We start from the raw sequence: 27,468 nt of genomic DNA, 5'->3' as shown, positions 1-27,468 counted from the left end.
TTTGTTTGGTGCAGACTGCATTCTACACCTGAGTGCACAGTTCTTTGTATGGTACTGCATGGCTGAAAGGGAAAAATTAGGAAAACAAGTGTTTTTTTAAAATTAAGTAGCAACACTAAACCAAAGAAAATCTAAGGAGTTTTCTTAGGAAGGTGGTGGTTATTTCACAAAAACCAAAAGTATTTATATGAGACATAAATACTTTAAGTATTTAGTCTGAAGACAAAGAACTTGCAACGAAGAGTGATTTCTTCTCATGTATAGAAGAAATTTCTATTTTATTAATTTTGGAAAGTGTTGTCTGGACAATGGAGAAGACCTGGTACTGTGACTGTAACATTTTCCATGTTCTGTGGAAAAAATATCTGTGATTAGCTCCATCTTCCCCAAAAACTCTCATAATTTGAAGTGTGTGTGTGTGTGTGTGTCTGTCTTTATAAAATTTACATCTGTGTTGTCAGCAGCTGAGAAGTTGCTTGTAACAATAAAATTCATTTTAGAATAAATCTTCTGCTTCCATTTTGGCTTTGAATCTTGGGTTCCCCGACAGCTGCTGCTTAGCCAAAAACCAGCTGTTTTGGGGCTGGATGGAACACTTAGAAACAGCATTTATTTGCATCATGTGATAGGAAAGAAGAGGAATTTCATCCTTTTTAATTAGTGGCACGTCTGGCACACTTGGTATTTTCCATGGAGTGATATTAATAGATGAGCTGCACCAGGAGCCATCCCAGGGGATCTCAGCTCTAGTTCAAGGGCAGCTGAGACCACCACCCTGAGCTTCATCTGTGCAGAAATAGTACACAATGTGGGGATCTCACTAAGTTTTAGGCATGCTGAAATAAAAAAAAAAAAAGCCTGAAATGCTGTGCCTAAGGATTCAATGAATGATTCAGGAAAGGGTTTTTCTACCAGTTTCTGAGGCCTGTGGAGAAACACTGCACTTTTCAGAGGTGTGGGTGCTGCTGGCAGAGCTGGCTGGTGATCAATTTTACTGATCAAGATTGAGGGACAGAGAGCTGAGGTATCTCAGCAGTGAGTTTGGCCTTAGAATACTGTAATTAGGTTTTTTGTTGTTTCAATGTATCTTATGTAAGCTCTGTGAGACACCTGATAGATTTAACAACAGGCATTTCAAGCTCAATCTCCATTCTTAACTATGGGTTTTCAGTCTCCCAGCTGTGTGTTTGAAACAATGCCATGAGAAGAAGGCATCCAGGCAAGCACTGGCTGTCATTTTGCAGTACAAAATGTAAAACTGTGACACAGAAATTGTTAAGCTAGTGTTTGGATAATTGATGAGTAATTTAGACGAGGGGGGGGAAAAGAATTCTGTGGTTATCAGATGGTGTGGGATTGCAGACTTCATTCTAGAGCTGAAGATTTTGATTATCCCTAAAACTAGGGCCTGGGAGTGAGGACAACTTGGATTCAATAGCAGGAGACATTCCAATCTTAGTTTTAAGAAATTCAGAATAAAATGTGAAGCCTATACAAGTTAAAAAGCCCATTTGGAACAAGGGGGAACCGCTGGATTTTGCCAGTTTGTCTCAGAATCACCAGATCTGACTGCTTTTGGACATTGCTTTTCTCTGGCTGTGCATACACGCAGGTAAAAATGTGTGCACAAAATTTCCATCTCAGGTTGCTACCCAATTGCAGCACACCAGATTGTTTTGTATTTGTACCACACAACTTTTCCTGGTCCATGTTAAGTGTTTACACCTGACTCAGACCCATTTGCGCCTGCCAGTGTCATGTGGGAGCAGCTCTTCTCAAATGTCAACCTCACATGCTCCAAAACTGCTTTTATTTCTGATCTTTACGCATTTTGTGGTTTTCAGAAATGGGATATGATTTGGGGAAAACAGTTCCATTACCTTTTAACCTTGGGAGTGAACTACTCGCCAGGGTTTCTACTGAACTGGTAAGTTCTTAGTCAGTTCCTTTCAGCCTTCTGCTGGATGATTTTTCTGGAACAGACAGAACAACAGTGAAATTTTTGCCTTTGGGTGTTATGGTTGCTGTGTATGTTGATTTTTACCTTAAAGCTAATGTTTTTTCCAAAAAACTGCATGTTAATCTGAATGCTAGGTCAGATGGTTATTTGATATTCTCCCTCCCCATCCTGTGTGGGGCACCAAGGCCTGGAGATAGGGAAATTATTTTCCAGAATGCCAAGAGGCCTTTGTATTTCCCTCACTTAGGTACATAAAGAATTCTTTTTGCTAAATAAGTAAACTGGAGATCAGATCCTGTTTTCTTCAATGCATATTTATTCTTTGGATTCAAAACCACACGCTCATTTTCAGCTGTGAGTTTGGTGATCTGACCTAAAATTCCAAGTATTCCCATAATTCATGTGTAGTGGTGACAGTAATTCCTCAGTTCTCATCATTGCAGAGAAGAGGAGGTGTCTGTCTAGCCACGTGCATATTTGTGTTGGTTTGGTTTTGAATTTTTTTTCTTAGTAACCCTGCCCAGGGTTGAATCTCAGGGGCAGCTGACAGGGGTTTTTGAGCCTACATTGCTCAGGAAATGCTAGAGGCCGAAGCAGAGAAATACCAAATATTTCTATAAGTACATGAGCAATACAGAAATACCAGAATAGGACAAAAATGCAGAAAAGCGTTGCATATTTACTTCAAATAAAAACATTGTTAGTCACAGGATTTTAAAATGTACCAAAACACCCCTGCTTGTGTAACTTTTTGAGGCAGCAAAGGGATGGCACACCAAGAGCAGCTCCTGCTGGCATTCTCTGTGTCTGGAGGTCTGGTTTTGGAGTGGAAATGGAAATGCTGTAACTTTCTTAACTAACTTTTAATTAGTTGCTTTAATTAATTGTAAAGAGAAAACACTTTTAGCCAGCACCAGTCAGGTTTCTTCACAGACTCTTGTTGTTACTTCAATCATTAAATCACCGAAAACTTAATTTTGCTAAAACTAACCCTGACAAGCTTCAATATACAAAGCCAACAGGAGTTGAAGATTGGACATCTAGGATCCTAAATTCATGGCACTTCACAGATGCTGGAGTAACCAGAAGATAGAGAGGAGATGAAGGCCTGGAAAGTTGGTAACTCCCTCTCTGAGAAAAAGATGACAAAAGGGCTAAAAGTGTGGGCCAAATGAGCATGAAGAGTGAAAAATCAACCACCACAGGAAAGAGCACTGATTAATGAAGAAAATTATTTCATTTGGAACCAACAATAATTTCAGTGTTTGGAAGAAATGCATACATGAGAGGAAAAGCTCTGCATCAGACTCTGTGGAGGCTGAAAATCTGACAACCACTTTCACAAACCCTGGCCAAGAATAAAGCCAAGCCCGACTTGCTAACACAAGACAGTGTTGGAGAGGGTCGTATTTTCCCTCCTATTTTCATAGGATTTGGGTAACCACCTCATTTTTGACAAGCCCAGGCAGGGAGGAGGCCTTGGGAGGGTTTAGCATGAGCTAAACCCATGCCCAAACACACAGGTCGGACATCTCTGCAACCACCCATGCTGAGATGGGGCTGGCTTCTTGGAACGGGTGAGAAACCACCTCCTCCACCAGCCCTGTAATCCTGTGGGAGCAAAGAAATAATTTCCTATCTCTGACACAGCCATTTGGTGTCAAACCTATCAACAGCCACAACAGGATTTTATCTCAGGTATGAAATGTAGTCCTTCCCTCTCAGGTTTTCATTCCCTCCTCTTGGGGTGTTGTCACCCCAGGATGAGCTGAGAGATGAGGATTTGAATCCATGTTCTCAGAAGGCTGATTTATTATTCTATTCTATTCTATTCTATTCTATTCTATTCTATTCTATTCTATTCTATTCTATTCTATTCTATTCTATTCTATTCTATTCTATTCTATTCTATTCTATTCTATTCTATCCTATTCTATCCTATCCTATCCTATCCTATCCTATCATATACTAAAACTATACTAAAGAAAGAGAAAGGAGACATCAGAAGGATTGGACAAGAATTAATATTAAAAACCTGTGACTGACCAGAGTCTGACACAGTTGGCTGTGATTGGCCATTAATTAAAAACAATTCACATGCTGGATACACAATTCTCCAAATCACATTCCAGAGAAGCAAAACAGGGAGAAGCTGAAGCTTCACAGCTTCTCAGGAGGAGAACTCCTGGTGAGGGGATTTTTCATAAAGTATCACAGTGACACCCTCCTGTTTTATGAAGTGTGAATATCCACCTCCACAGAGTGGAGTTCATAAACCCAGCCCTCTTCTTGGATTTAAGGCATGCCTGTTCTGCAGCTTCAGTTTGGTTTAGGTATGTAATCTTAGTTTGTTACACGTGGTAAGAATCAAGAAGCAGAGGCGGGGCAGTGAGATTTTGGCTGTATTGACTTTAATCAAACCTGTGTCTGTACTACACAGTATGGACAATTATAATTAAAGTCCCTGCTGCCTAGGCCAAGGTCTTACAAATGGGTCTTAGGTCTGCCTTAGGTCTCACCCACAGTCCCTAAAATCTTGGTTGGAGTTGCCATGAGATACTGGAGGCTCTCTTAAATAGCAAGATTTTCGTTTTACTTTTAAAGAAAAGATGAGGGGGCTCTGTAGCTTCCTGGGACACCATGGCTGTGCATGTCCAGTCAGATTTCTCTTTAAAAGATTAGAAGCTGCAAAAAGGTAGAATTTTGAAAAAAGGGTATAGAAATATATACTGTGACAGGCTGGATGGCAAAGAGGTTTTGGACTTCTTCCTTGGGATTACTTTTTTCTTTTAGTTGTAGTTATTTTTTCATCTGGATTTGAAGCTGGAGTGACTTATTCTTGTGGAATTTGTCAATTCTGGCGCTAATGCTGCCTTTCTAGAAAAGAGATAACACTTTTTTTTTGTACCTTGTACTTACTGTGTGATTAGTTAATGCAGGTGAAATGATCTGATGATGGTTTCTTTTGAAAAAAAAAAAAAAAGCTACAAGAAAATCCTCCAGAACTTGTAGCCTCAGAGAAGTCATGGGTGAGTGTTGCTGTTACTTTCTCTCCTGAGAGTCTGACAAAAAACGACAAAATGCTCTGCTGTGTGCAACTCTGATGGCTTTTCCCGCAGGGTTTCCTGGAAAACTCCCATTTTGGAACAAGAGAAACCTTTTTCTAAACCACCTATGGCAGTTGCTCAGCCTTTCAGCCAGTGCTGTATGTATTTATCAGACCCCTAGAGGTCTCTTTATTTCTGTAATGTCAGTTACTTCACCCAGAAACAGCTCTGAATCCTTTGAAAATTGCGCAACCATATATGAAAGCAATGTCAAATAAATGTGATTCCAGACCCTAGTATTGGCTATTGCTTTAAATCAATCACCAGTTTGACTCTGAATAGAAAAAAGGACCAAAAAAAAAAAAAATCCAAAATAAGCTTTATTGCAAGAAAAGTGTTGTCTTACTGATACAAATGTTCAAGAGAAAGCTTTTTTTCTTAAAACATCTCTTTTCAAAATCCCCAAACTCAACAAAAGAGAAGAAAAATCACTGAGTTTAACTTAGTATAAAGTCTTTGGTCAGCACCTACATGCAACTGGAACAATCCTGGATGTGCTTTGGCTATTCTCACATGTGAGATTCTGTTGCACGGCCAGTGACAGGCACCAGCTGCCACAGAAAGCACCACTGAGACATACAATTAACACAATACAGTACAAAATGTGAAAAGAAAAAAAAAACCACTAAACTAAAACTCAAGTCATTGTACCATCATCTTTCTTACAGAACAAGCTATGATAAAATGAGGCGTGTATAACTACAGCATTAATGAGATCTCTAACAAATGAAACTTCAAATACATAACTTTCCTCACCTGCTCTGCAATAACTGAGTTTGCAGGTGTGGCAGTCCTGACACAGCACTCAGGGCTCAGGAAATGCAGCCTGGTTTTGAGCCAGCACCAAACAGGGTGAAGCATTCTCTTCTGAGAGGCATTTTCTTCAGCTGCCTGTGGGAATTAATGCCAGTTTGTGGAGCACCCTTTCTGAAGCATGAGGAGTGGGCTGCCTGTCTTGGCTCATGAGGTCACTGAGGGAAGGGCAGCACAGTTTGGTTCTGCAGCTTCAAGGGGATTAAAAATCAGTCCAGGTATTTTGCTACAGGGCTTGTGCCTCCTCCACCATTTGTGGGTGATACAGAACACAAACCCATTGAGCCGCTGTGAAATACGATCTCTGCACAGACTGAGATTGTGATACGCGTCTTCTATGACTTTTTTCCCCCTTTTTTTTCCTAGTTCTCATTTGCAAGAGAACTTTAGTGCATCCTACTACGTGAACAGTTTACAATCTCCCACTTCAGGATATCCTACTACACTGATCTTTCAGCTCTGATATATTTCAGAATTACTTATCTACTGTTTTGATGCTGGTCCAAGTAGAAAAGAAAACACTTTTGAATCTACTTCTTTTTTCCTTGATTACAAAAGTACCTCTAAAATGTTATACCTCAAATTTATAAAACTACAGAAAAACAAGCAAGTTTCCCTTTTTGTTTACATAATTTGCTATTTTCTCCATATATTACTGCATTAAAAATAAATAAACTTCTATAATTTTTTTTTTTCATTAGGAATTATAGCAAAATACCCGAAGTGTTACAGACTGGTAACAGCTAAAAAAAAAAATTAGTTCACGTATTTGTGCCATTTAGTGCCATGGGATGACTTATTGAACTTTAGCTTTTTAAACATACTTTAAATGGAGGTTATATAAAAGATACAGTAACCACGATTTGCCCTTGTAAATAGAAGTTTTGGCAGTGGCAGAGTTTTAAGTCGCCCCCCCCTGAAAGGGCGGTTCTGCAGTCTTGGCAGGATGGAAAGGAAGGGCTCTTCCCCTCTGCCTTCCTCCCCCAAAATACATTTTTCCAAAGCAGATTTGCTTTGAAATACGTTCTGGGGTGTGTAGACACAAAAAGAAGTGGCTGAAGAACAGCACCACAGCTAATAGAGGCGCACCCACAGCCTCAGCCTGAGGGCCTCTCCCTTCTCCCCTCGCAGGCCGCCGTCCTCATGGCCGCTCTCCAGCTGCTCCATCTCCTTCTCCTCAGGCAGGGCCACGCTGGTGATGTCCAGGGCGTGCAGCCCGGGCGCTGCCCTGCTCCTAACGGCATGCAGGCGGCTGGCGCCGTCCCTCAGGAGCATCCGGAAGGTTCTGCGCCCATTGCCGTGTGCGATGGCGTAGCGCGCACGGCGCCCGAGGGCCGGCAGCAGCTCCAGGATGGGCTCCCGGCTGCCCAGCCTGGACATGGCCACCCACACCTTCAGGGGACTCTCCGTGTCCAGGCTGCCCCAGCTCACCTGCCCCTGCTGTAGGAGGGAAGACTGTTTAGAGCAGGAAATGTCAGGATAATTAAACAGCTCCTGCCTCCATTCTTTGCGACATGGCCTGTAAAGCCTAAAGGCCTCAAGCAGGCCTTGCAGAGCCTCTGAAGGCTCTGATTTCAGGTGATTTTGAGAACCTGTTTAACATCATGCTTGCACAGAGGCCATGTAAAGGAGTGTTATGAGCAAGTGTTTGAGATCACCCAAAATCTATCAGAGTATCAGCAAAAGTCAGATTTAATTTGCAAGGCCGAGGCAAGATGAGGATTTCTCAGATTGCACTGCAGTCTGGAAAGGAAGAGGGGAGGATGTACCACCAAAGGAGAAACCTGTGTTTACTGTGTTTACACACAATGTAATGTTCTTATGACCAACAGAAACAACAGAGAAATGCATTTCACAACACTGCATGGAAATTCCCTGACACCTTCGCTGAAAATTCCATACTGTAACACTATGTAAAGCAACTAAGAAAGCATAGTGAAAATAACGAAAATTTTAGGACAGGAGCAAGCAATGCAGTGCTTTAAATACTTGAACCCCATAGATGATGATAGTGACTAAAAAATGTTTCTTTTTTTGCATAATTTATGGTTGTCACTTTTACTGCCTAGAGAGTTCTAGAAACTGAGAAGGTTATTGTTATTTAAAAATTGTAACTACAAGATGTAACAATTACAAACTAGATAGGATTTCCTGTAACTTACCTTTATAAGCCCACAAAATGCAGCACGAAAAAAATTAAACGTGTAATTCTCTAAAAACTTCATCAATTCTGTGAACATTTGACTTCATCAGCCAGGTCTAATCACCCACCTCTATGAGCAACTGTGAACAGACACCAAGACTAAAATGATCTTTTGCAATATAAGTTTAGCTGCCCCAGACTATAAATGTGTCCAACCTCCTCCTGGCAGCAGAACATGTCGTAGACATGTCAAATTCCCCAGGTCTCTGTAATTAAAGGAAAATTATTCCCCTGAATGTACTCTGAGGAACTATATCACATCTCACACTACAAAGGAATCTTTGCAAGCTTCAAAAACTTCATCCTTTCACAGCTCTTGATGTGTGTCTTATTGTCAAATTATTACTGCCAGAAGGACCTAGGTGAGGCAGGGGGAGAAAAGAGATTTTTGAAGGTGACCTGTTTAAAAGATTTCCACTATTTACTATAGTGTCATATCTCTGAAAATACCTCGAGAAACATTACAGTGTTTTTTAATCCTAGTACATACAGTGTTAGCACTTCTCTTCCTCCTGCTGTCTTTTTTGGAGTAGCCATTGATTTTGCACTCATAACACACTTCAGGGGACAAAGCATTCTCTCCATCAGCATCTCCATCCCGTGGCAGGTACTGGCCTTTGTTAAATCCCATCCCTGAGACACAGTGTCTGTGGAATGAAAACGTGTGTTTTAGTCACTCCTTGCAGTTTTATGAGCTGTCCCTGCTTAATGGAGTGTGTGTAATCCGTGCCACAGTGTCTGCATCCCCTTCCTTGCCCTTTCCCCAGCAGGAGGGCTGTGCAATAATTTCCCTCACACTAGAGTGGTTTACAGAGGGAAATGCAAACGCTGGCTGAAGGCTTTTAGCCTGATCTAATTTTCATTTACAGAGAAACCAAAAAAAGCCAGCCTGCCCTGTACCAGAACAATGTTAATTTGTGTTCAATGTTCTGGATTGATCAGTGATACTTAAACCCCTTAATTATCTCAGTACACATAGTACCTATCCTTATGCATCATCAATCCCCACTCAGAAGGTCTGTGAAGGAGTTCATGTGCTGACACTGGGGGAGAAAGCAGAACTTGTTTAACGTTATTTATATGCTACATTTAAAATTAATGTCGTGTTGCATGTACAGCTATTCCATTTTTTTTCCTAGTTTCTGGATATTTAGCCTGAAACTAGAAAGGACTTAGCAGCTTGTCCCTAATTTGCACATCTGCACCTTCTGAATGTGTCTTTGGTGAAAAGCTGTGTGGAGAAACTCACCCTTGTCCAACTCTGTAATAGCCAGGCGGGCATCCACAGAGATAACCACCCTCGGTGTTGGAGCAGCCATAATTGCAGGGGTTCTTGGCAGAGGAGCACTCATTCACATCATGGCAGGCATGGGAGAACTGGTCATAGGAGAACCCCGATGGGCACACACACCTGTAACTCCCCAGGGTGTTGTAGCAAGAAGCAGAGCCACACATGTGAGGATTGGAGCATTCGTTTTCATCTGGCAAGCAAACACAAAAATGTTGGTGTTTTCTAGTCTGAGAGACAACATGAATGCAACTGAGAGGTCAGCATGAATGCAACTAAGAAACCAGAACATCTGCAAGTCCCAGGGCTCTGCTGCATCCCTGGCCTCACCATCCCGTGGACAATTGGTTTCTGAAAGACAAAAGGAGTATCATCTTCACTTGTGGGTGTTAAAATATAGCGAAGATGACATCTCCAGTCAGCGTGACTTGAAAAAAAAAAGGAATGTTGTGGTATGGAAAGTTGTTCTGGGAGCTGGAATCACAGTTATTTTATTTCTCTCACCGAGGTATTTCTCTAAAACCTGTAGGTTTTCCTCACAAAGTTTTCCTCAGCTCAGTTTTCCTCACCAAGGCCGCTAGTGAATGCTTTGCCATTCTTGCCTGCAGTCACTTGGAGGGAGATTCCTTTGAGGACTATGATTTACGGAAACTTAAGCTGGGGTTTTGTGGGAGCTGTTCATTGTGGGGTCTGTCACTCCTGCCCCAGTCCTTTGCCCTCTTTGCTGAAGAGCAGTATTAAGTCAAGAGTGATCATGGTCATTGGGACTTCAGAGAAACCGGCTGGTGTGCTAGTTAATGTTAAAATGGGTAGAATAATTTTTATGTATAGAATCAGTACAGTAAAATCAACGTAAATGAAATGTATGGCAGTGCTCACAGTCGTGCTCTGATTATGATACCATGACAGAAAATCTGAAAAGGTAAATATTTTGTATTGGTCTTTGTGAACAGCATGGGATGACATTGTTTCTCTGTAAATTGGTTTCTATTAATAGAAAAATCCCACATTTTGTTTTGTACATGATATAGCTCAGTGCAAGTGATGGATTGAATGAGCTAAATCTAAACAGAACTCCTGAGCATCCTAATTTGTCCCATTCCCCGCACAAAGAACTAATACTGCCCTTAAGACTCTGTTTTGGAAGAAGGAAATCCTTAATGGTTTTGTTGGTCTATTTTTCTCACCTTTCGCTTTAGATGCTATTCTGCAGCATTCTTAAATTGCTTATGTTTTTTTATGCTTTTTTGTGGATTTTTAATTTTTTTTTAATGAGAGGTATGGTTTTTCAATGCTTTTTTGCCTCAGCAGAGGTATTTACATTGATACTTTTAGGAATTCAATGTACATTTAATAATGGGGATTTTTCACAGAAGAAACAGGTCAGAATTTAGACCTTTCTAGGAAAGCTAATTTTCACAGGGAGGTTTAAAAGGTTGAGTGCATTTTCTTGCTACCTGTCATTGATTTAGATTGGGAATAGTACGTGTATTGAAAGAGTGGGAGACAGATAAAAAGATTTTTGTTGAACACTCCTAGTTCTGCTCATTCTTGCCCTTGCCTGGTGTTGTCCCAATAAGTAAACAAACAAACAAACAAACAAACAAACAAAACACTATGACACATTTGCTGTTTAAATTCTGTGCTGTTTGTTTCCTTACCAACACACTGATTCCACTGGTAGTGCTGGATAAATCCTTGTGGGCACCCACATCTGTATCCACCCAGGATGTTCTCACAGCCATGCTGGCACCTGTGGTTTCCATCACATTCATCCACATCTGTGTGTTCAGGAGGGAAGCAGAGCATGACACAGGATTACTCCCTCTGCCAAACACTCCTGGATCAGAAGTTTGTTAGGACCCAGCCATGTGGTCTGGCAGCCCAAAGCCCCGTGCCAGGCCCAGAGCCCAGAGCCCAGAGCCCCGAGCCCCGAGCCCCGAGCCCCGAGCCCCGTGCCCGGCCCAGCCCAGCGGGGGCAGCAGGGCAGGGGCCATTCTGCCCCTCTGCCCCTCAGGCAGAGCCCACCTGCAGAGCTGCCCCAGCCCCGGCCCAGCCCAGCAAGGAGCTGCAGCTGCTGCAGCCGGGCCAGAGGAGGCTCCGGCGCGGGCACGGGGATGGAGCGGCTCCGCCGGCACCAAAGGCTGCCACGGCTGCCGTCGCTCACCCGGGCACCAGAAGCTTTGGCCCGAGCTCGGGGCGGCCTCGCGGGGCCCGAAGGGGCCGCGGCAAAGATGGACACGGACGATTGCCGAGGGCCGCGGGGACGGCGGCCGGGGAACGGCTCCCGGTGCCGGAGGGCAGGGCCGGCCGGGATCTTGGCAATGAGGAATTGTGCCCTGGCAGGGTGGGCAGGCCCCGGCACAGGGTGCCCAGAGCAGCTGGGGCTGCCCCTGCATCCCCGGCACTGCCCGAGGCCAGGCTGGACACTGGGACAGTGGGAGGGGTCCCTGCCATGGCAGGGTGACACTGGATGGGCTTTGGGGTCCCTTCCAATTCCAGCCATTTTGCGGTTCTATAATTTATGACCGAGGAGCATTGAGGTAAGATAGACGGACCATGAAAGTTTTTCTTTTGGAAAGCCTGGAAGTTGACTAATGTCCAGTTCTTTCCATCAATAATCTGATTTCAGTTCTTGAGCCTTTTTGGTACTCAATTTTGGAGAATAAACACTACTCCCAACAATCCCATGTTGCTGCTTTAGCATAATGCTTAGAATTTGAGAGGTTGTTAAATTTCAGTTTTAAACCAATCACTTAGGGATAAGCTTTCCATTTCCTGAGATATATTTTAGTGTTTCAATGTCAAATTTTGATATCTTTGCAATTGAAAATAAAAAGCCACATAAAAAGTCTCTGAGACAAGTGTTAAATAAAAGGTGTCAGCCACAACCATCCCACCCTCCAAATTCTAAAAAGTCAGACATCTTACATTGTATCTGCCATAGGAAAAAAGTAGATTGTAAGCAACCTAATTTTTAAGGTATGCAAGTCAAGTAGAAAAAAAAAAATCTTTGTTTTACAGGACACCAGGACATATGCACTTTATGAGAACAAAGTAAACTGACAGGAGATAAATCTTAGTAAAACTTATAGCTGCATATATTCTGCACTGCTGTTCTAGAAACAGGCTCTAAATATCAATTCCTGTTTTAAATGCTCCATCAGAGTTGTTGGTATTTTGAGAGACCATAAATTTCTTCATGCAGGCTCTTGCATTTTTAATTCTCAGGAGCCAGGTGGCCCTGTATTGCCTTTTATTTTCCTCTTTGCTCAATACCTGAGGCCCACTGAGAAGTCTGGAGCTCTCAAATAGAGATTTCCTGACTGAGGCTTCCCCTTGGGCCAACAGAGAGAGATAAAGCTCATCAATATAACCTGCATTTTAACTGTAATAATTATCTTTCTGAATGCAGTGAATTGGCCTTCTCAGTATGTAACTCTGTGGTAGGAGAATTCAGTACAGAATTTAGAATCTAATCTAATTAGAATTAGCCAAAATGAAAATTGTAGAGAGATTTTCTTTAGACATATGAAGACATAAATGTAAAAAAGCCCCACAACTACTACACTTTTAGATGCATAAACCTATGTGAAGCTGAAAGCAGCTGTTTAAGAGTTCAATTAAACAGTCACCTTTTTATCCTAATTTCTGTAAAAATTACTCGAGGCAGTACATTCTTGCATATGCTTTTGTTATACTTACCATCAGTCTAATACTTTCCAATTTCTTTTTGTAATTACTGTTACTGTGGCTGGTGCTCTGTTTTCTCTGTCTTTAACATCAAATGGTTCACTAGAAATTGAAGTAAGGATCCACACCATAAAAAAATCTGACTGTTCCTAGTTACCTTCACAGTTTAATCCAGTAGAATCCAGAGAAAATCCCCTTTGACATTCACAGGTAAAACTTCCAGGAGTGTTTTGGCAAATTCCTTTTGATCCACACAGTGATGGATGAGAACCACATTCATTGTTATCTTCAAAATACAGAGGAGACATAAGATCGGTTTACCTTGTGGCATGATGTTGGACATGTTCATGTAAGATAAAAATAAACTCCACAAAGGTGCAGCATTTTATTTTGTACCTTTTCATTTTTAAATGCCAGATGAACTGGAGACTCATGCAGAGCTATGAGTAATTAATAAATTGGAAGTGCCAGTGGTAGTTCAGTTGTGATATGAGTGTGGAATGTGATTGCCGATATTGGAAAAATGCTGCCCTTTTGTGTTAGCTGAACTAAAACAGTTTCAGTTGGCAAGATTTATACATATGCTTAAGATCTGAAGACATCTGTATCAACTAAAAAAAGAAAATGCAGTCTGGTTTTGGTTAACTACATTTTAAATGAGATTTTAATAATTCACCCTTTTGTCTCCATGTGGTTATACTTAGAACATAATAAGATGTATTAAATATGTACAACTCTTTACTAATCAAGAAAACAGAAATAGTGGACAGACTGGATAGACTAATTTTCTCTTTAGCTATAATTGCTCCTTTTCAAAATCTGTTTTCTGCCCTCTTGACACTACTGCTCTGCATAAAGAGCACAAGAGACAGTTGAGAATGTTGTTCTTACAAAAAAGCTTATGACAGAAAACCGGTATTTTTCTTACCAATACAAGCTGTGTGATGTTGTGTAAAACCAGGTGGACATTTGCATGTGAAGCCTCCAAGGGTGTTGACACAGAGAAACTGACAATTGTGTTGTTTGGTTTGACATTCATCAAGATCTGAAAGTAAGAGATGATGTTGTCTTAAAAAAGTCAACAAAGAGGCACATTTAATCAAATCTGATAAAAATACTGCACTTCAAAACCAATTCCTTCTAAGTTAAGCTGTAACCAAATCAAAAGGCACTGTGTATAACCTTCTTACCTTTACATGTCTTTGCATCTTCCTGAAGGACATAGCCCCTGGGGCATGAGCACTGATAGCTCCCTTCTGAATTCTTGCAGATAAAATTGCATGGTCTGGGGGACTGGGAGCACTCATCAAGATCTAACGAGAGGAAAATATGAGGTTATCTTTTGTCCTCATCTCTCTGACAGAAAGATGTTTGCTACACAGCACAAGCTTTTAGAGAAAAATGCTCAAAGAAGAAAGCCCCCCATTTACATTTGTTCAGGGTTCCTATTCCCTTCTCTGTGAATGTGTTGCTGTGGAATTTACGTGGGGCTGCTACTGCCACAACAAACTGTCTTGAAGGAGTAATACACTAGAGGGAGAGTGGCATTGGTATTTGCATCTAAGCAACAAATATTTCCTTTTTGGTATACTATGGTATACTTGTACCGGCAAACCAACAAAAAAGTGGGACAAATGTAGAAATGAAGTAATGAGCTGGTTTGCCACTTCAAGTGGTTGCAGAGCTTTAAGCAACTTCAGTGATCATTCTACTGCAGGAATTCTGCCAGCAGAGCTTGTTCCTCCATTTCCCCAAATGAAACACAAAACCAGAAATGTATATTAGGGAAAGAAATAAAGGACATGAGATAAAAGAGACCAAAAAAATGGTTTGCAACAAGTGTTTACAAAGGTTGGTACGTCACTGTGTAACAATTAAAAAAAATCAAAAATGATGATTACTTCAACTGATGATTAATTAATGAATCTTACCATTACAAGATGTGCCAGTTATGTCAGTGGTATAGCCAGCTTTGCAAAAACACCGGAAGGAGCCCATGGTGTTAATGCACTGCCCATTCTTGCACAGGTTTGGCAGGACCTTACACTCATCAATATCTGTATAGAAATTATTAAATATGTCATGTCTCAGTTTTCAATTCTACTTTTTTCTTCTTTTCCATTTTTGCAGTTCCTCATCATCATGCTTCTGACAGGAACTTTCTCCCTTCTCCCTCTTTAAAAATGGATCTTACTCCAAAGCCAACCATGTTTCAAATCTCATTTCTGTTCTTTGTCCCAACACCTTCCTGCTGTTTCACTGTGTACTGAGATTCCAGTTTTACCAACTCCAAATAACAGCCCATACAAGAGAATTTTCTTTTGACTACTTCCATGTCAAAAATTATCACCAACATTAAAAAATACACATTTGCCTCTTTCTGTGTGGAAATAGTACCTGCAAAGCATTATGAGATCATTGTTAAATGAGATGGTTGCTGCCTTTGCCATGTGTCTAAGTTTTCAGCAATACAAAAGCTTTGGGATAATTTCTAGCTTTTAGTTACTGATTGGTACTTCCAACCAGATCCTAATTCTGAAAATTGCACCCAGTTGATCTGCCTGCAGCTACTGCCAAATATGTTTTTAATTTCTGCTCTCTCGGCACTATTTGAAAAATCAAACTCTGTTGTTTAACAGGAAATCCTCCGAAGGAACTTCAAAGAGAATTCTTGCATTTTCCTTAGGCATGCGAGCACACGCTTTTCCCCTTTTCCTCCTCTTTTCATCCCTGCAAATACCTCTTCCATCTGTGGTGTAGCCTGGCCCGTGCGGGCAGAGTTTCTTGTACTGGGTGGTTCCGGGCAGGGGGCAGAGCCGGCACTGGTTCCCCCAGCCGCGGCCGCCGTCGCAGCAGCACTCGGACCTGGTGACGAGGCTCTGGCTGCTGGAAGCCATCTGGCACATGGTCTGCAGGACCTCAGCAAAGCAAAACCCCCGCCGGTTATCTGAGAGGGAGAAGGACACAGGCTGCAGTAGGGAAGGAGAGAAAGATCTGCTCCGTTAAGCATCTGCCGTATTATTCCAGCTCTCTGTCGCTATAGGCAAGCAGCAGACGGTGATTAGCTACCATCAGGTCCATCTTGATTTGGCATTTCAGAATTGTTGTGTGGTAATATGCTGCCATTCCAAATATATCCAAGACACCCCTAATGTTCAGTGTCTGCATGAGCTGGGTAAGAGTTTTGCTTCTAGGAAAGTTGTGCTCTTAGTAGTAAAACAAGATAAATGCTTGGTAGTAAAACAAGAAAAATGCTGATGAAGGGTTTTGCTATTTTTTAAGTTTTGCTTCTTATTTTTTAAGTTTTGCTTCTAGGAAAGCTGTGCTCTTGGTAAAATAAGATAAAGTCTGAGGGTAAAACTGAGCTTCCACTTCAGCTGCCTATGTTGTGTTTGCATTTCAATGATTTATTTGGAGTGAGGTTAGAAGTTTGTTTTGTTTGTTTGTTTAACTGGCCAAAATAACATGTTTGATCATCTGTAATTATCCTGCTGTGGTTTAAATAAAAAATCCTTATAACTTATAAGTGTATATGCAATTCATTACTTTTTCAGTAGTACTCCTAGAATTTTGTTGGGGAAAAAAAATAGAATTGTATGGCCTCATTGTTGGTATGGTCCTGTCTAAGTCTATTTTAATTTTTAACCTTTTCGGTTAATGCCTATCAATAATGAAAGGGGAGCAAAGTTTTAAAGTCATGGGGCTCCTACAGGTTACCTTCAAACAGGCAGCTGAGGAGAAAAGAAATCCCAGTTTCCAGTGCTACTAGAAACTCCAAATCTTGCAGAGATTTTATCTTCTATATAGAAAATAAAATTTCTTCTCTCTTTTATGTCATCTGTCTCTTTTCTTGATTAAAATGGAGACACTGTCAGTTACTGATCCGAGAATCCTTATGTTTTTTCATATGAAAGATTTTCTTTTTTTTTCCTCTCAAAGCCCATAGTGATCCCTCAAAATGTGTAAATGTATCAATACTCAGCTGACCTTGTCTTTTACAGATTAAAAGAATCTGTACATGTCTTACAAGAATTAGGCAAAAAGCAAACTCTGGCTTTATGAAAGACTTGATTTGTCCACCTGCTAACTTAACTTTTTACATCAAACAAAGCTGTTCTCACTGAAAGTGTCAGTTCTGTGAAAGACAATATTTGCTGTAGTAATTTGCAAGACTCTGCAAATTTCTGTTCTCCCAGACAGGACACTGTGCAGGTCTTTAGGGACATTATGACCCAAAGAACACATAAACACTTTGTCCCCAGTCTGAGATGGGAAATGAACTTTAAGGTGAGTGGAATGTAAAGGTTTCCACAATGTATTTAGAAAAATGTAATCTGTGACTTAATGCTCGTGCTATAATTCAGAAGAAATTCTGTGTTTCTGCCAGATCCATTTTTCATTGTACTTTCTAACCCAGGAAACCCAAAAAGAAAAGCAGCAAAAAGCAAACCTTCCCAAGGCAGAAAATAATAGGAAAATTACATATTAAATATATAAAGCAATAATGACCTCCAAACAGGGTATTTCCTTGGCATTAATGACTGGCTGGGGTTAACAGACTGCAGTTTTCTCTTCCCATCTGGTTCTAATCCTCAGGAAATACTCTGCACTTCAATGTTATTGTTTAGCCATGAAGTCAGCACACTGCTCATGACAATTTAGAGGGAGCTGGTTTTACAGTAATGGCATAAGATAATTATGTTTTTTTCATGCAAGAATACGTAAATAAATAAACACACCCTGAACACTGGTAAAGAAGAAGTAAATTTTTGCAGTTCTCTTTGACTCCAAAAAAAGGGAATGGTGAATTTTGTGGTGCAAATGATAAATATGGATGTATTAAAAAGAAAATACAGGTTGATGAACAAAAACCCTTCAGGAGCATTTATCTTGCAGGTCTGCCTCAAAAAAAAAAATCTTGCAATTTTCTGGTAAAATCACAGTATTTTATGTCTGAATTAAAAGTGTAGAAATTCAGATGCCTAGCTGCCACATGGTGCTTAGAATCACATTCTGAATAAGCAAACGCTCAACTTTACTCTGCATCCATTTCTGAATTATCTAAAGGTGACTAAATTCTCCTCTTTAAAAATGCCTGTATTTTGCCTACGTTTATGTCCTACGGAATTAAGATGCTTCTATGTGTGGCCTGATTGCTACAAGCTATTAATTCCTAAAAGTATCTAATAATATTTAATAATATTATTTAATACTGTATAATTATTTAACTAAGAAGTGTAATTATTTAATTTCTGAAGATATGAGAGCTGATAGGTTTTCAGAAGCGTAATTTTCTCCCTACATTTACACTGTAATGTGAGATGAAATGTGTGCAAGAGACACATTTACCTAGGCACTCAATGCCTGAGGGGCTGGACAGGAATCCTTCGTTGCATTCACATCTGTAGCTGCCAACAATATTCACACAACGCCCATTTTCACAGACACCTGGCTTGGAGCGGCACTCGTTTTCATCTTTATAATTTAAAATTTCATTAAAAAATATAATAACATCAATAAAATTATAATAGTAACAGAAAACAGTAAGAACAAAAATAAAATATAATTACATTGACAACTACCACAGCAATTCATTACAAGAAAATAAATCAGAATTTCTAGAATACATTAACTATTCCACGTAGCATTTGAAAAATATTTTCCAGAAGTGGAAAAATCAACTGATTAAGCCTGGAAAGGGCTTTCAAAGGAGCATTATCCTATTCCATTCCTTCTGTACTTCATCAGAGGACAAAAGCTTTAATGCTTCACAGCTTGTAACAAGAAGCAGAAAACGCAGCAGAGCAAGTTGCAGTCACAACATTTAGCTGGTAAGTAAAATTTAAATAAAATTGGAACACATGCATGATTTGAGTGACAAATCTTCACTCTCTCATTATCAAGTCTCTGAATACATTTGATCTCTCCCCCAATAAGTCATTATTGAGTCCACATGATATTTTCCTGGAAGTTTATAGTCTTCATGTATTTTCTTCCATAGCTAATGGCACACATACTGTAAGCAATTACACAAATTTTTTAGATGCTTACAATAAATCTCAGGAGAATATCAGGTTCTTTAAAGGCAGAATTATATGCCAAAAGAAATGTTAATAAAGACTATTTTCTGTAAAATAAAAAAAAAATCATAAAGCTGTCTAAAAGAGAATAGTCATTCTCTTGCTGAAAGTACATTTTTATAAAATACTTTTATTAAAAACATTCACTAAGATGGGTATTTAATTTTTTTTTGCCCAGAGAATTTTGCAATGGCCCTGTTTTTTCCTCTATATACCAGAAGAAAGTACAATTTGCTAAAATGTAGGTACTGACCCCCACTCAACTAATTGAGTAAATGATAGAGAAGAAGTGTTTGTTTACTTCCAGGATGTGGAATTGTTTTGAACTAGTTCAAAAGTTTGAAAGTTTCCATATCTTTCATCCTTTATGGCATTTATAGGTGGTTTCAGAATCCTAGGATTCTTGTTTAAAGAAGTGACACACTATTTATACTAACACTAAAGGAAATGTTGCTTTTTATTTATGAAAATCTTGCCTCCTACCCATAAACCAAGGTTTCATTTTTTTTGACAAATTAATTTTTTAGATGTAACAACTAACTAAAAAAAGTCTGGATTTAGCTTTACAGTAATGAAGTTTTTGTTCTTATTAGTCAGTTAGAACTCACACTGAAACAAAATTAAAAGTTTAAGATGCTTGGCATCATTAGATATCTTAAATGTCCTTCATGAAATTTTATTTTCTGATTTTATATACATAAAGTTAGAAAAAAAAAATATATATATAAAATCAGAAAAAAATTATGTGCATAGAATCAGAAAAAATATATAAATTTATATATAAATGTGTGTATATATATGTGTGTATGTATATATATACCTATATAAAAGATTTTTAATTTAGTTTTGCTTTTGTATATTCCATTAGATGCCTCCTTCCCCTTCTAAGCTTTACCTGTGCATCCTTCTCCATCAGGTCTCTGGGTCATCCCAGGAGGACAAATGCACACAAAGGTACCAATCAGATTTTTGCAAATCATGCCTCTTGATTCACAGTCATGGAGACCTTCAGCACACTCATCTAGATCTGGGAAAAAAATACAAATTTTGTGTTTGAACTTTCTTCCAGTCGCTTCAGCTCCTTCAAGAGAAAGGATGTACAGGCTTCCCTAAGTAAAAGCACTGAAGGAAAAGTCCAAAATGTATGATTATATGGAGTTATCTTGATCCTCGTGAGCTGTATCACCTTGTCATGTTAAAGATGAAATTCACCACTGTGACACTCTTGGCTTTGCACTCCCCATCAAGGGTTATACCTGCTGACAAAAACACTAAATACTGCTTTTTTTGTGAGCTCTGAAAGAGCAACCTGCTGGGCTGCTGGCTACATTCCACTGTAGGGGATGAATGCAAGATGCACAGAAATATTTGGATTATGTGCTGGTGATGGAAGGTGGGGAGAAGTTTATACATCAGTCATTACCTTTGCACATCTTTTGGTCTTCCCTCAGCTCATATCCCACTGGGCAGGTGCACTCATAGAAACCGTAAGTGTTGATACAACGAAAAGCACACAGCAGAGGGTTCTGAGCACACTCATTGATATCTGAGCAGAGAGAAACACAACAGGCATTCTCCACCATGTTTCAAAATAATCACCAAGAAGGTTTTATTACACCTATGTTTCTCTTGTCAGCTAAAATTATCTGAAAGGTATTTCAAACCATTAGCTTTTGAGCAACTAGAGAAAACTCAACAATGCTCTGCTTAAGAATAATGGCATAGTATATATATAGAACTACTTGAGCTTAGTATGGCAAGTTAGGGCAGGCCTATTTCAGATTTTTATTATATGCTCATATTTAATGTACTTTTGTGTGGTGAGAAATGTCAGCTTCAGAAAGCAAACTAATTATGATTCATAAAATATAACATTTTTGAGAATGCCCCACATGGGGCATTCCCATTGAGTGTGGGAAGTCCTGTGATAAACTCAAAGCTCTGCTTAAAGCAATTCAGATTTCTTTTCCAATGACATATTTCAAAGCATAGAAACTTTTTTTCCCTCTGAGTTATTACAGCATGAAAAACATGGCTAATGAAGTAATTTGAATGCTGACAAAAGCTGGACAAAAGCCAAAGGAAAAAAAAAAAAAAGAAGAGGACAGGTTACCTTCACAATTCATCATTGGGCCTGGCTCAAATCCTTCGTGACAGCTGCACTCAAAGCTGCCAACCACGTTGGAGCATGTTCCGTTTCCACAGGGGTTGCCAATGGAACATTCATCTGTATCTGCTCATAATGAACAAATGCAGAGTGAAGAGAATAGGGACAAGTTGTGCTTTAAATTCAAGAGCTCCAACTCCTGTAACTGCACCCACCTATGCAATGCACTCCTGTGAAATCCAAGTTGTACCCCATGGGGCACTCGCAGCGGAACGATCCATCAGTATTGATGCAGTGACCATTGGAGCAAATCCCTGGGCTTTCAAGACATTCATTGACATCTAAAAAGCAGGAAGATATTAACAGCCACTCAGCTGATGCATTTCAAGTCTCAAAAAAAGCATTTAAAAAAACCTCAGCACCCTGTTATGTTTGTCTTCAGGCATGCACTTCCAGAAGCGTTCTTTTAACATATTTTACAGGTCAGCCTCTTGTCACCAGGAGCTGTGAAGAGTAAACTGTCACATGCTACAATATCCAAGTGTAGCTTTAGGTATTAATATTACTTTTTATATTTAGAAGAACAGCTACCTTCACGTGTATCATCAATTCCAGGAATAGTTCCATGACCATATGGGCACAGGTCCTGAAAAGCAACTGCAGAGATACATTTTCTTTAATAAACAGAGCAAGTGAGAGACAGAATCATGACAAATGGTTAAAGTCATCCAAAAAGGACCAAAGTTCAGGTCTTTACAGTGCAAACCCAAGAAATAAGTATTTTTCTTCATCTGTCGTTTCTTCCATTTAATTTTACTCCTTTTGCTGAATAATTGAAAAATCATTCTAGAAAAATCCACTGAGAACAAATGCCAGAAAGATCTCTCCTTCCAATGAAAGAAAAGTACAGCACGAATGTGCTCCTCCTTTTCCCCCAGCAACAAATTTTAAACTTTAAATGTGCACCTTCCTCTTCCTTTGGACAGAGCTCACAAGGATCACCCCATCCTTCTCCTGGCATTTTACTGCAGCAACACTTGGCCTTTGTGGTGTTGAAAGCCTTTGGCACTGAGCACTTCCCATTCTCAAAGTTGGTGAAACAGAAGCTCTGACGAGTATCTAGGAGAAGAAAATACAGTTAGGCAGATGATGACTGTAACTGTGATATTTTCTGAAAAATTCCTTCACCAGGATTTCTTCTCCTGGGAAGCTGGGAAGCTTCAGCTTCAGCTTCTCCCTGAGAGGAATGGGATTTGGAGAACTGTTTAACCCAGCATGTAAATTGTTTTTAATTAATGGCCAATCCCAGCCAACTGTGTTGGACCTCTGACTCTCACGGGGTTTTATTATCATTCTTGTTTTAGCCTTCTGATGTCTCCTTTCTCTTTCTTTAGTGTAGTTTTAGTATATAATTTTCTTTTAATATAATATCATTGTATAATAAATCAGCCTTCTGAGAACCTGGAGTCAATTCTCATCCCTCACCTCGTCCTGGGGACCCTCACAACAGCACAGCAGACGACCATCTGCCCTGAGAGAAATAACGTAAGACCTGTATTTTTCATACTTTTAAAAAATCAGTTAGCAATCCTCATAAAGATATAAACTGGGAGGGGTTTCCACAGAGTATCTGTTGTCTTTTAGACTGAGTTATTGCATTCCTTGCCCATGAACTCACCAAAGCACCTCCTCCCATTATCGGACAGGACAAAACCTGTGGGACAGATGCACTGGAAACCTCCCGGGGTGTTGGTGCAGGACCCGAAGAGGCAGATGTTGGGATCCTCATTGCACTCATTAATATCTGTAAAGCAACAGAGAAACCTCACCACAATCTCACTTGCTGTGGTCAAGGAGGATTGTTTTGTTTATTGATTGATTGATTAACTAAAGCAAGTTTCCAATAAACTGACCAAGAGTTAAAGCTGTAGGTTTCACTGATTCCTTCAAATCAGATTTTCTCACTGGCATGCACCTTCTTTTCCAAACATCATTCTCTGCTCTTCATTAGACTCAAAATTAATTAATTAATTAAAATATTAAAGGCTGTAGGTTTCACTGACTCCTTCAAATTAAGAGTTTTTCACTGGCATGCACCTTTTTTTCCAAACACCACTCTCTGCTCTTCTTTATTTTCAAAACAGAAACATGACACAAATGCTTTCAGATTATATTTCCCATAGGAACACTACTTTCATGTGAACAAAAATGTATCCATAGAACATCCAAAGATTATTTTTTAAAATCTGTACATTGGGAGTTCTTTTTAATTAAAGGTATACTTTTGTCATATACTGTCCGATTCGGGGTCTGAAACTACAGCTACTTATTAGTAGAGTGACACCCTTACTTGTATTTACATGCCCGGATTTACATTTGGCAGTCTTTAACTGCCACTTTCATTGTTTTATTTAAAATGTATTCCTGTTCTATTAAATAATCTATCGTCTATTACCATTACTGTAAGAAGACAGTTAAGGTTTATTTTTAATAGCAGTATATCATGAAATATTATATTAAATAATTATTAAAGGCATAAGTCAAAGTATTAGTATTTAGTAAATCTCTAAGTGCCTGTAAAATTGTGCAGCTCCAACAGCATCAGGTGTAAATCCCTCACTGTACAGGCGAAACAGGAAAATAATATATTAAGAGACACTTAATTTTTCATATCTATTATTCAAAACTATATTTTGACTTATCCTATTCTGCAAATACTAAAATAATATATGAAATGCCTTGCTAATGTAATTTTTAAAGGTAATTATGATCTGATAAATTGTGAGATGTATTTTAATAATCTTCAAAGTACAATGCTATTTGAGTCTTTCACTAAGGAATATTGGAAGAACCATCACAGAAGCCTGTGGCTATATGAGCATTCTACAACAAAAGCCACACTGAGCTTGACCAAAGCATGGGCAGGAACAAGGCTCTCTCCATGAAAATTAGCTCCATGGATGTTGAATACTCAGACTTGTAGTGCCATTTTTGCCCATATTTACTGAATTCTCTGCTGTGCTGAATTTTAGAAAACCACCCTGTTTTCAGCAGGTAAGAAAACAATGGAAATACAATCTTCATTATTTGGAAAATGTAAGTGGAGTGAAGGAAGAAGTCAGGTGGAGTAGAGTCTGTGATGTAATTTCTGAGAAATACTACCTCGACTCCCACTTTCAGAAATTGCTTTTAGGTACAGCACATGGACAAACCACTGCAGCACAATCTGGCATCTGGCTGAACTCTGCAGTAGCTTCCCAGGCTACTTTCTGTGTGAAGCATTCTAAGTCAGCTTATTTCAGAGAAAATGGTAAACAATTTCCCATTATTTCCCAATGGCAAATAATTTCCAGTGATAGCTGTTAATATACAAAGCTCAGCAACTCAGCTGCACAGGAAAGTTGCTCTTTTGAAGTGCTCATTATGACTGCAATGAATGGTTTGGTGCTGAGGCTGTTTCTGTGGCCGTGATGGAGAGGTGGCTAGCCAGACTGTGGAACTGAACAAGTCCTTTCCCTTTTATTCCTGTACAATGGAAGGGAATATATCACATGGGTAGGTGAAAGCTAAGAATTTTTCTGTGGCCCCAGTTCTGTTTTTTCTGCATACAATCACCCTGAGCTCACAAAGCAATCAGCCACTACCAACCTTCACATCACAGACAGTGATGGATTCTCATAAAGCTGTTTGCATACAACATCAGAGGAGAGTAATGGGGAACATCTGCTGCAAGGGCTGTCAAAATATTAATCTAAGTTTTAGTGCAATCACATGTGATAATCTGGACATTTCCTAGGAGATCTTGCTTCAGATTTTCTGGACACGTGGCAGAATGACAAAAGAATGCAAGCAAGCCCCTTTCATTCAGTTTGGGCAAAAATCTGTCTGGCAGTCACTGATGCTCTCAAAAACATAGATTCTGAGAAGGTACTAAAGTGGCCATAAACAGTAACATTCCTTGAAAACCAAAAGCTTCCTTTATTTTACGTTCATAACTTTAGAACTGCAGGTGATTTGAATTCATCTCAAACATAACTGCTAATATGGAGCCAGCAGCTGCCAAAAGAAATCATGAAGTTGGCAGGCAAACTGAATATTGGTGGCATGATACAAGTGGCTGAGAGAACTCTGAGGCTTAGAAAAATAAATCCTGTTGTTCAAGACAGAAAGTTCAAAACGGTTCCTGTTTCTGCAGCCACACAGATTAGGTGGCAGTAAGAAAAATCTTAAATGCCCAATAAATTCACAGGATCCCCTGCTTTGCTCTGTTGGAAAAGCGATTTGTAATTTGGATTTATTTCTTGCTCTCTGCCACAGCAAATCTTAGCTCAGTGTGTGACATTCAGCTCCTGAACAGCATTCAAGGCTATAAGTGAGACCTGTATGAACAAGCTAGAACATAAAAATTGATGACTGGTCTGCTGTATCCTCTTTCTCCTCTTAGGAATCTCAGCAATTCAGAGACATTATATAAATAATAACATTAAAATCAGGAAACTGTTGCTAGAAGAAACTGACTTAACTGCTTGTTCCTATAAGCACCATAACTTTTATCAAGATTTTTAAACATCATTTCCCTCTGAAACCAAATGTTTAGTTCATGCATTGATTACCAATAATTACCTTCTGTAAAAATTACATAAATACCATGAGAACACCTGCTATATGAATTATATTTTTTCAAAAGTCACTGAAAGATAAAATACTTATTTTTTTAAAAGTATTTTTCTTTGCATTAATGAAGACACCAATGTTCAAAATAGAGTACTACACAGTACAAAATATTCTTCTGCCTTCCTTTTTAAAATCTCTTCCTGAAGACTTTTCATACCTATTCCCTGTCAGCTTAAGTCAGGAAACATTAACAACCATTAGGGCGTACAACTGCTTTCCACCCAATTAAAAACACATACAAATTCTTAAATTGTTCAGGAGCAACAGTTACAACTTGCCTTACCAATACAACTTTCACTTTTTACTTCGTATCCTGGTGGACAGATGCACCTGAATGAGCCTTCCAAATTCTGGCAGGTACCAGGAGAGCATGAGCCAGGCAGTGCCACACACTCGTTGGTATCTTTGAGGAATGGAGGAAATCAAGAAAGGTTTAGAATCTTGTAATTCTTATGATAACAAAGCATGAAAAACACTGAAGGGTTCTGTACTAATTTTCTTTTTCTAAGGCAATTAACTGCTTGAAGATCAACAACTATTAAAAAAAAATGTGTTTGCATTTCAGTTACCATCATTCTCTTTTGATATTTAACTATTCAGACTGTGTTGCTTCCCTCCACATGGTAGCTATTTCAGCTAATTTCAGCCTATTTTAGTTTATTTCAGCTCAGCAATACTTGAACATCATGTGGTTTCATACTTACCAACACAATTCTTGCCATCCAGAGTAAGCTCATATCCTTCGTTACACAAACACTTGAAAGACCCAATTTCATTGAAACACCGCCCATTTCTGCACGCCTGACCAAAGGAACTGCACTCATCAATATCTGATAAAAAAGAAATAATTATAAATTTCAAAATTGAACCCAAGAAGAGAGAGTTGAGTCCCAGCATACTACATAGAGTACATTAAGAACACATTCAAGTTTCAATGCTTAGTTTTTCTGTGGAAAAGATGCATTTTGTAGCAACAAGAAATCGGCTGACAGCCAGAGGAAAGTAACTCTCACTTGAGCATTAAGATGCACATTCTAATTAAACCACAATTTTTTATAGAGTATTACAATTTCCAGGCTTCTAGCATTGCCTCAGTTACTGCATCTGGAGATATTCAATTACTAGTAAGGGACGGCATGACACCAAGTCTACCAACAGAGGAGAAAATGTTACATGGGGTGTTCTAGATTTTGTCTGGAAGCATATGCACTTGAGTTTCCTCCTAAAAACCTGTCCCTGCCAATCTCAAGTTTTGCACTGTGTAATTTGCTTTCCACAGGATGATTTTCTCCTTAGTAGCAGTTCTGGAAATGATGTTTTCAAATTCTTGTTATTTTGTAGGGTTACTTAGTAATGCAGACTTAAAGGAGCACTGCATAAGGAAGAAATATGGAGGAGGAAGAATAAATGAAAAGGATTTTGGATAAGCATCAAGCTGTGAGAAAAACTTGTACTTTGCAGCACATTCTTCTTACTTCAATTTTTTTCTTTCCTGGACAAGAAGAAGATTTAAAATGCTTTTTAAAAGATGTACTAGTTCTAT

At 39.4% G+C, this 27,468-nt stretch overlaps 1 protein-coding gene across 3 annotated transcripts in view; it reads right to left on the bottom strand.

Moving 5' to 3' along the window:
• Window positions 1-6,954: 6,954 nt before the first annotated feature.
• The window catches only part of FBN2 (fibrillin 2), a 123,121-nt gene continuing 102,607 nt past the window's right edge, over window positions 6,955-27,468 (bottom strand). Inside the window, exons 47-65 of one of the 3 annotated variants that reach the window (XM_059491937.1) lie at window positions 26,630-26,755; window positions 26,209-26,328; window positions 22,930-23,055; window positions 22,218-22,370; window positions 21,843-21,908; window positions 21,467-21,592; window positions 21,258-21,377; window positions 20,568-20,690; window positions 20,040-20,171; window positions 18,414-18,539; window positions 15,805-16,011; window positions 14,996-15,121; window positions 14,255-14,377; window positions 13,993-14,109; window positions 13,222-13,350; window positions 11,033-11,152; window positions 9,333-9,564; window positions 8,574-8,730; window positions 6,955-7,335 (exon numbers count right to left, since the gene is read on the bottom strand). In XM_059491937.1, the coding sequence (XP_059347920.1) occupies window positions 6,955-7,335; window positions 8,574-8,730; window positions 9,333-9,564; window positions 11,033-11,152; window positions 13,222-13,350; window positions 13,993-14,109; window positions 14,255-14,377; window positions 14,996-15,121; window positions 15,805-16,011; window positions 18,414-18,539; window positions 20,040-20,171; window positions 20,568-20,690; window positions 21,258-21,377; window positions 21,467-21,592; window positions 21,843-21,908; window positions 22,218-22,370; window positions 22,930-23,055; window positions 26,209-26,328; window positions 26,630-26,755 (2,810 nt within the window). The remainder of the gene's footprint in view (window positions 7,336-8,573; window positions 8,731-9,332; window positions 9,565-11,032; window positions 11,153-13,221; window positions 13,351-13,992; window positions 14,110-14,254; window positions 14,378-14,995; window positions 15,122-15,804; window positions 16,012-18,413; window positions 18,540-20,039; window positions 20,172-20,567; window positions 20,691-21,257; window positions 21,378-21,466; window positions 21,593-21,842; window positions 21,909-22,217; window positions 22,371-22,929; window positions 23,056-26,208; window positions 26,329-26,629; window positions 26,756-27,468) is intronic. The other 2 variants (XM_059491936.1, XM_059491938.1) reach the window with 2 other exon arrangements.

This window comes from Ammospiza nelsoni, chromosome Z (genome assembly GCF_027579445.1).
Source record: "Ammospiza nelsoni isolate bAmmNel1 chromosome Z, bAmmNel1.pri, whole genome shotgun sequence".
In the NCBI taxonomy this organism is placed as follows: domain Eukaryota; kingdom Metazoa; phylum Chordata; class Aves; order Passeriformes; family Passerellidae; genus Ammospiza; species Ammospiza nelsoni.
This window is presented reverse-complemented; position numbering and strand designations above follow the sequence as displayed.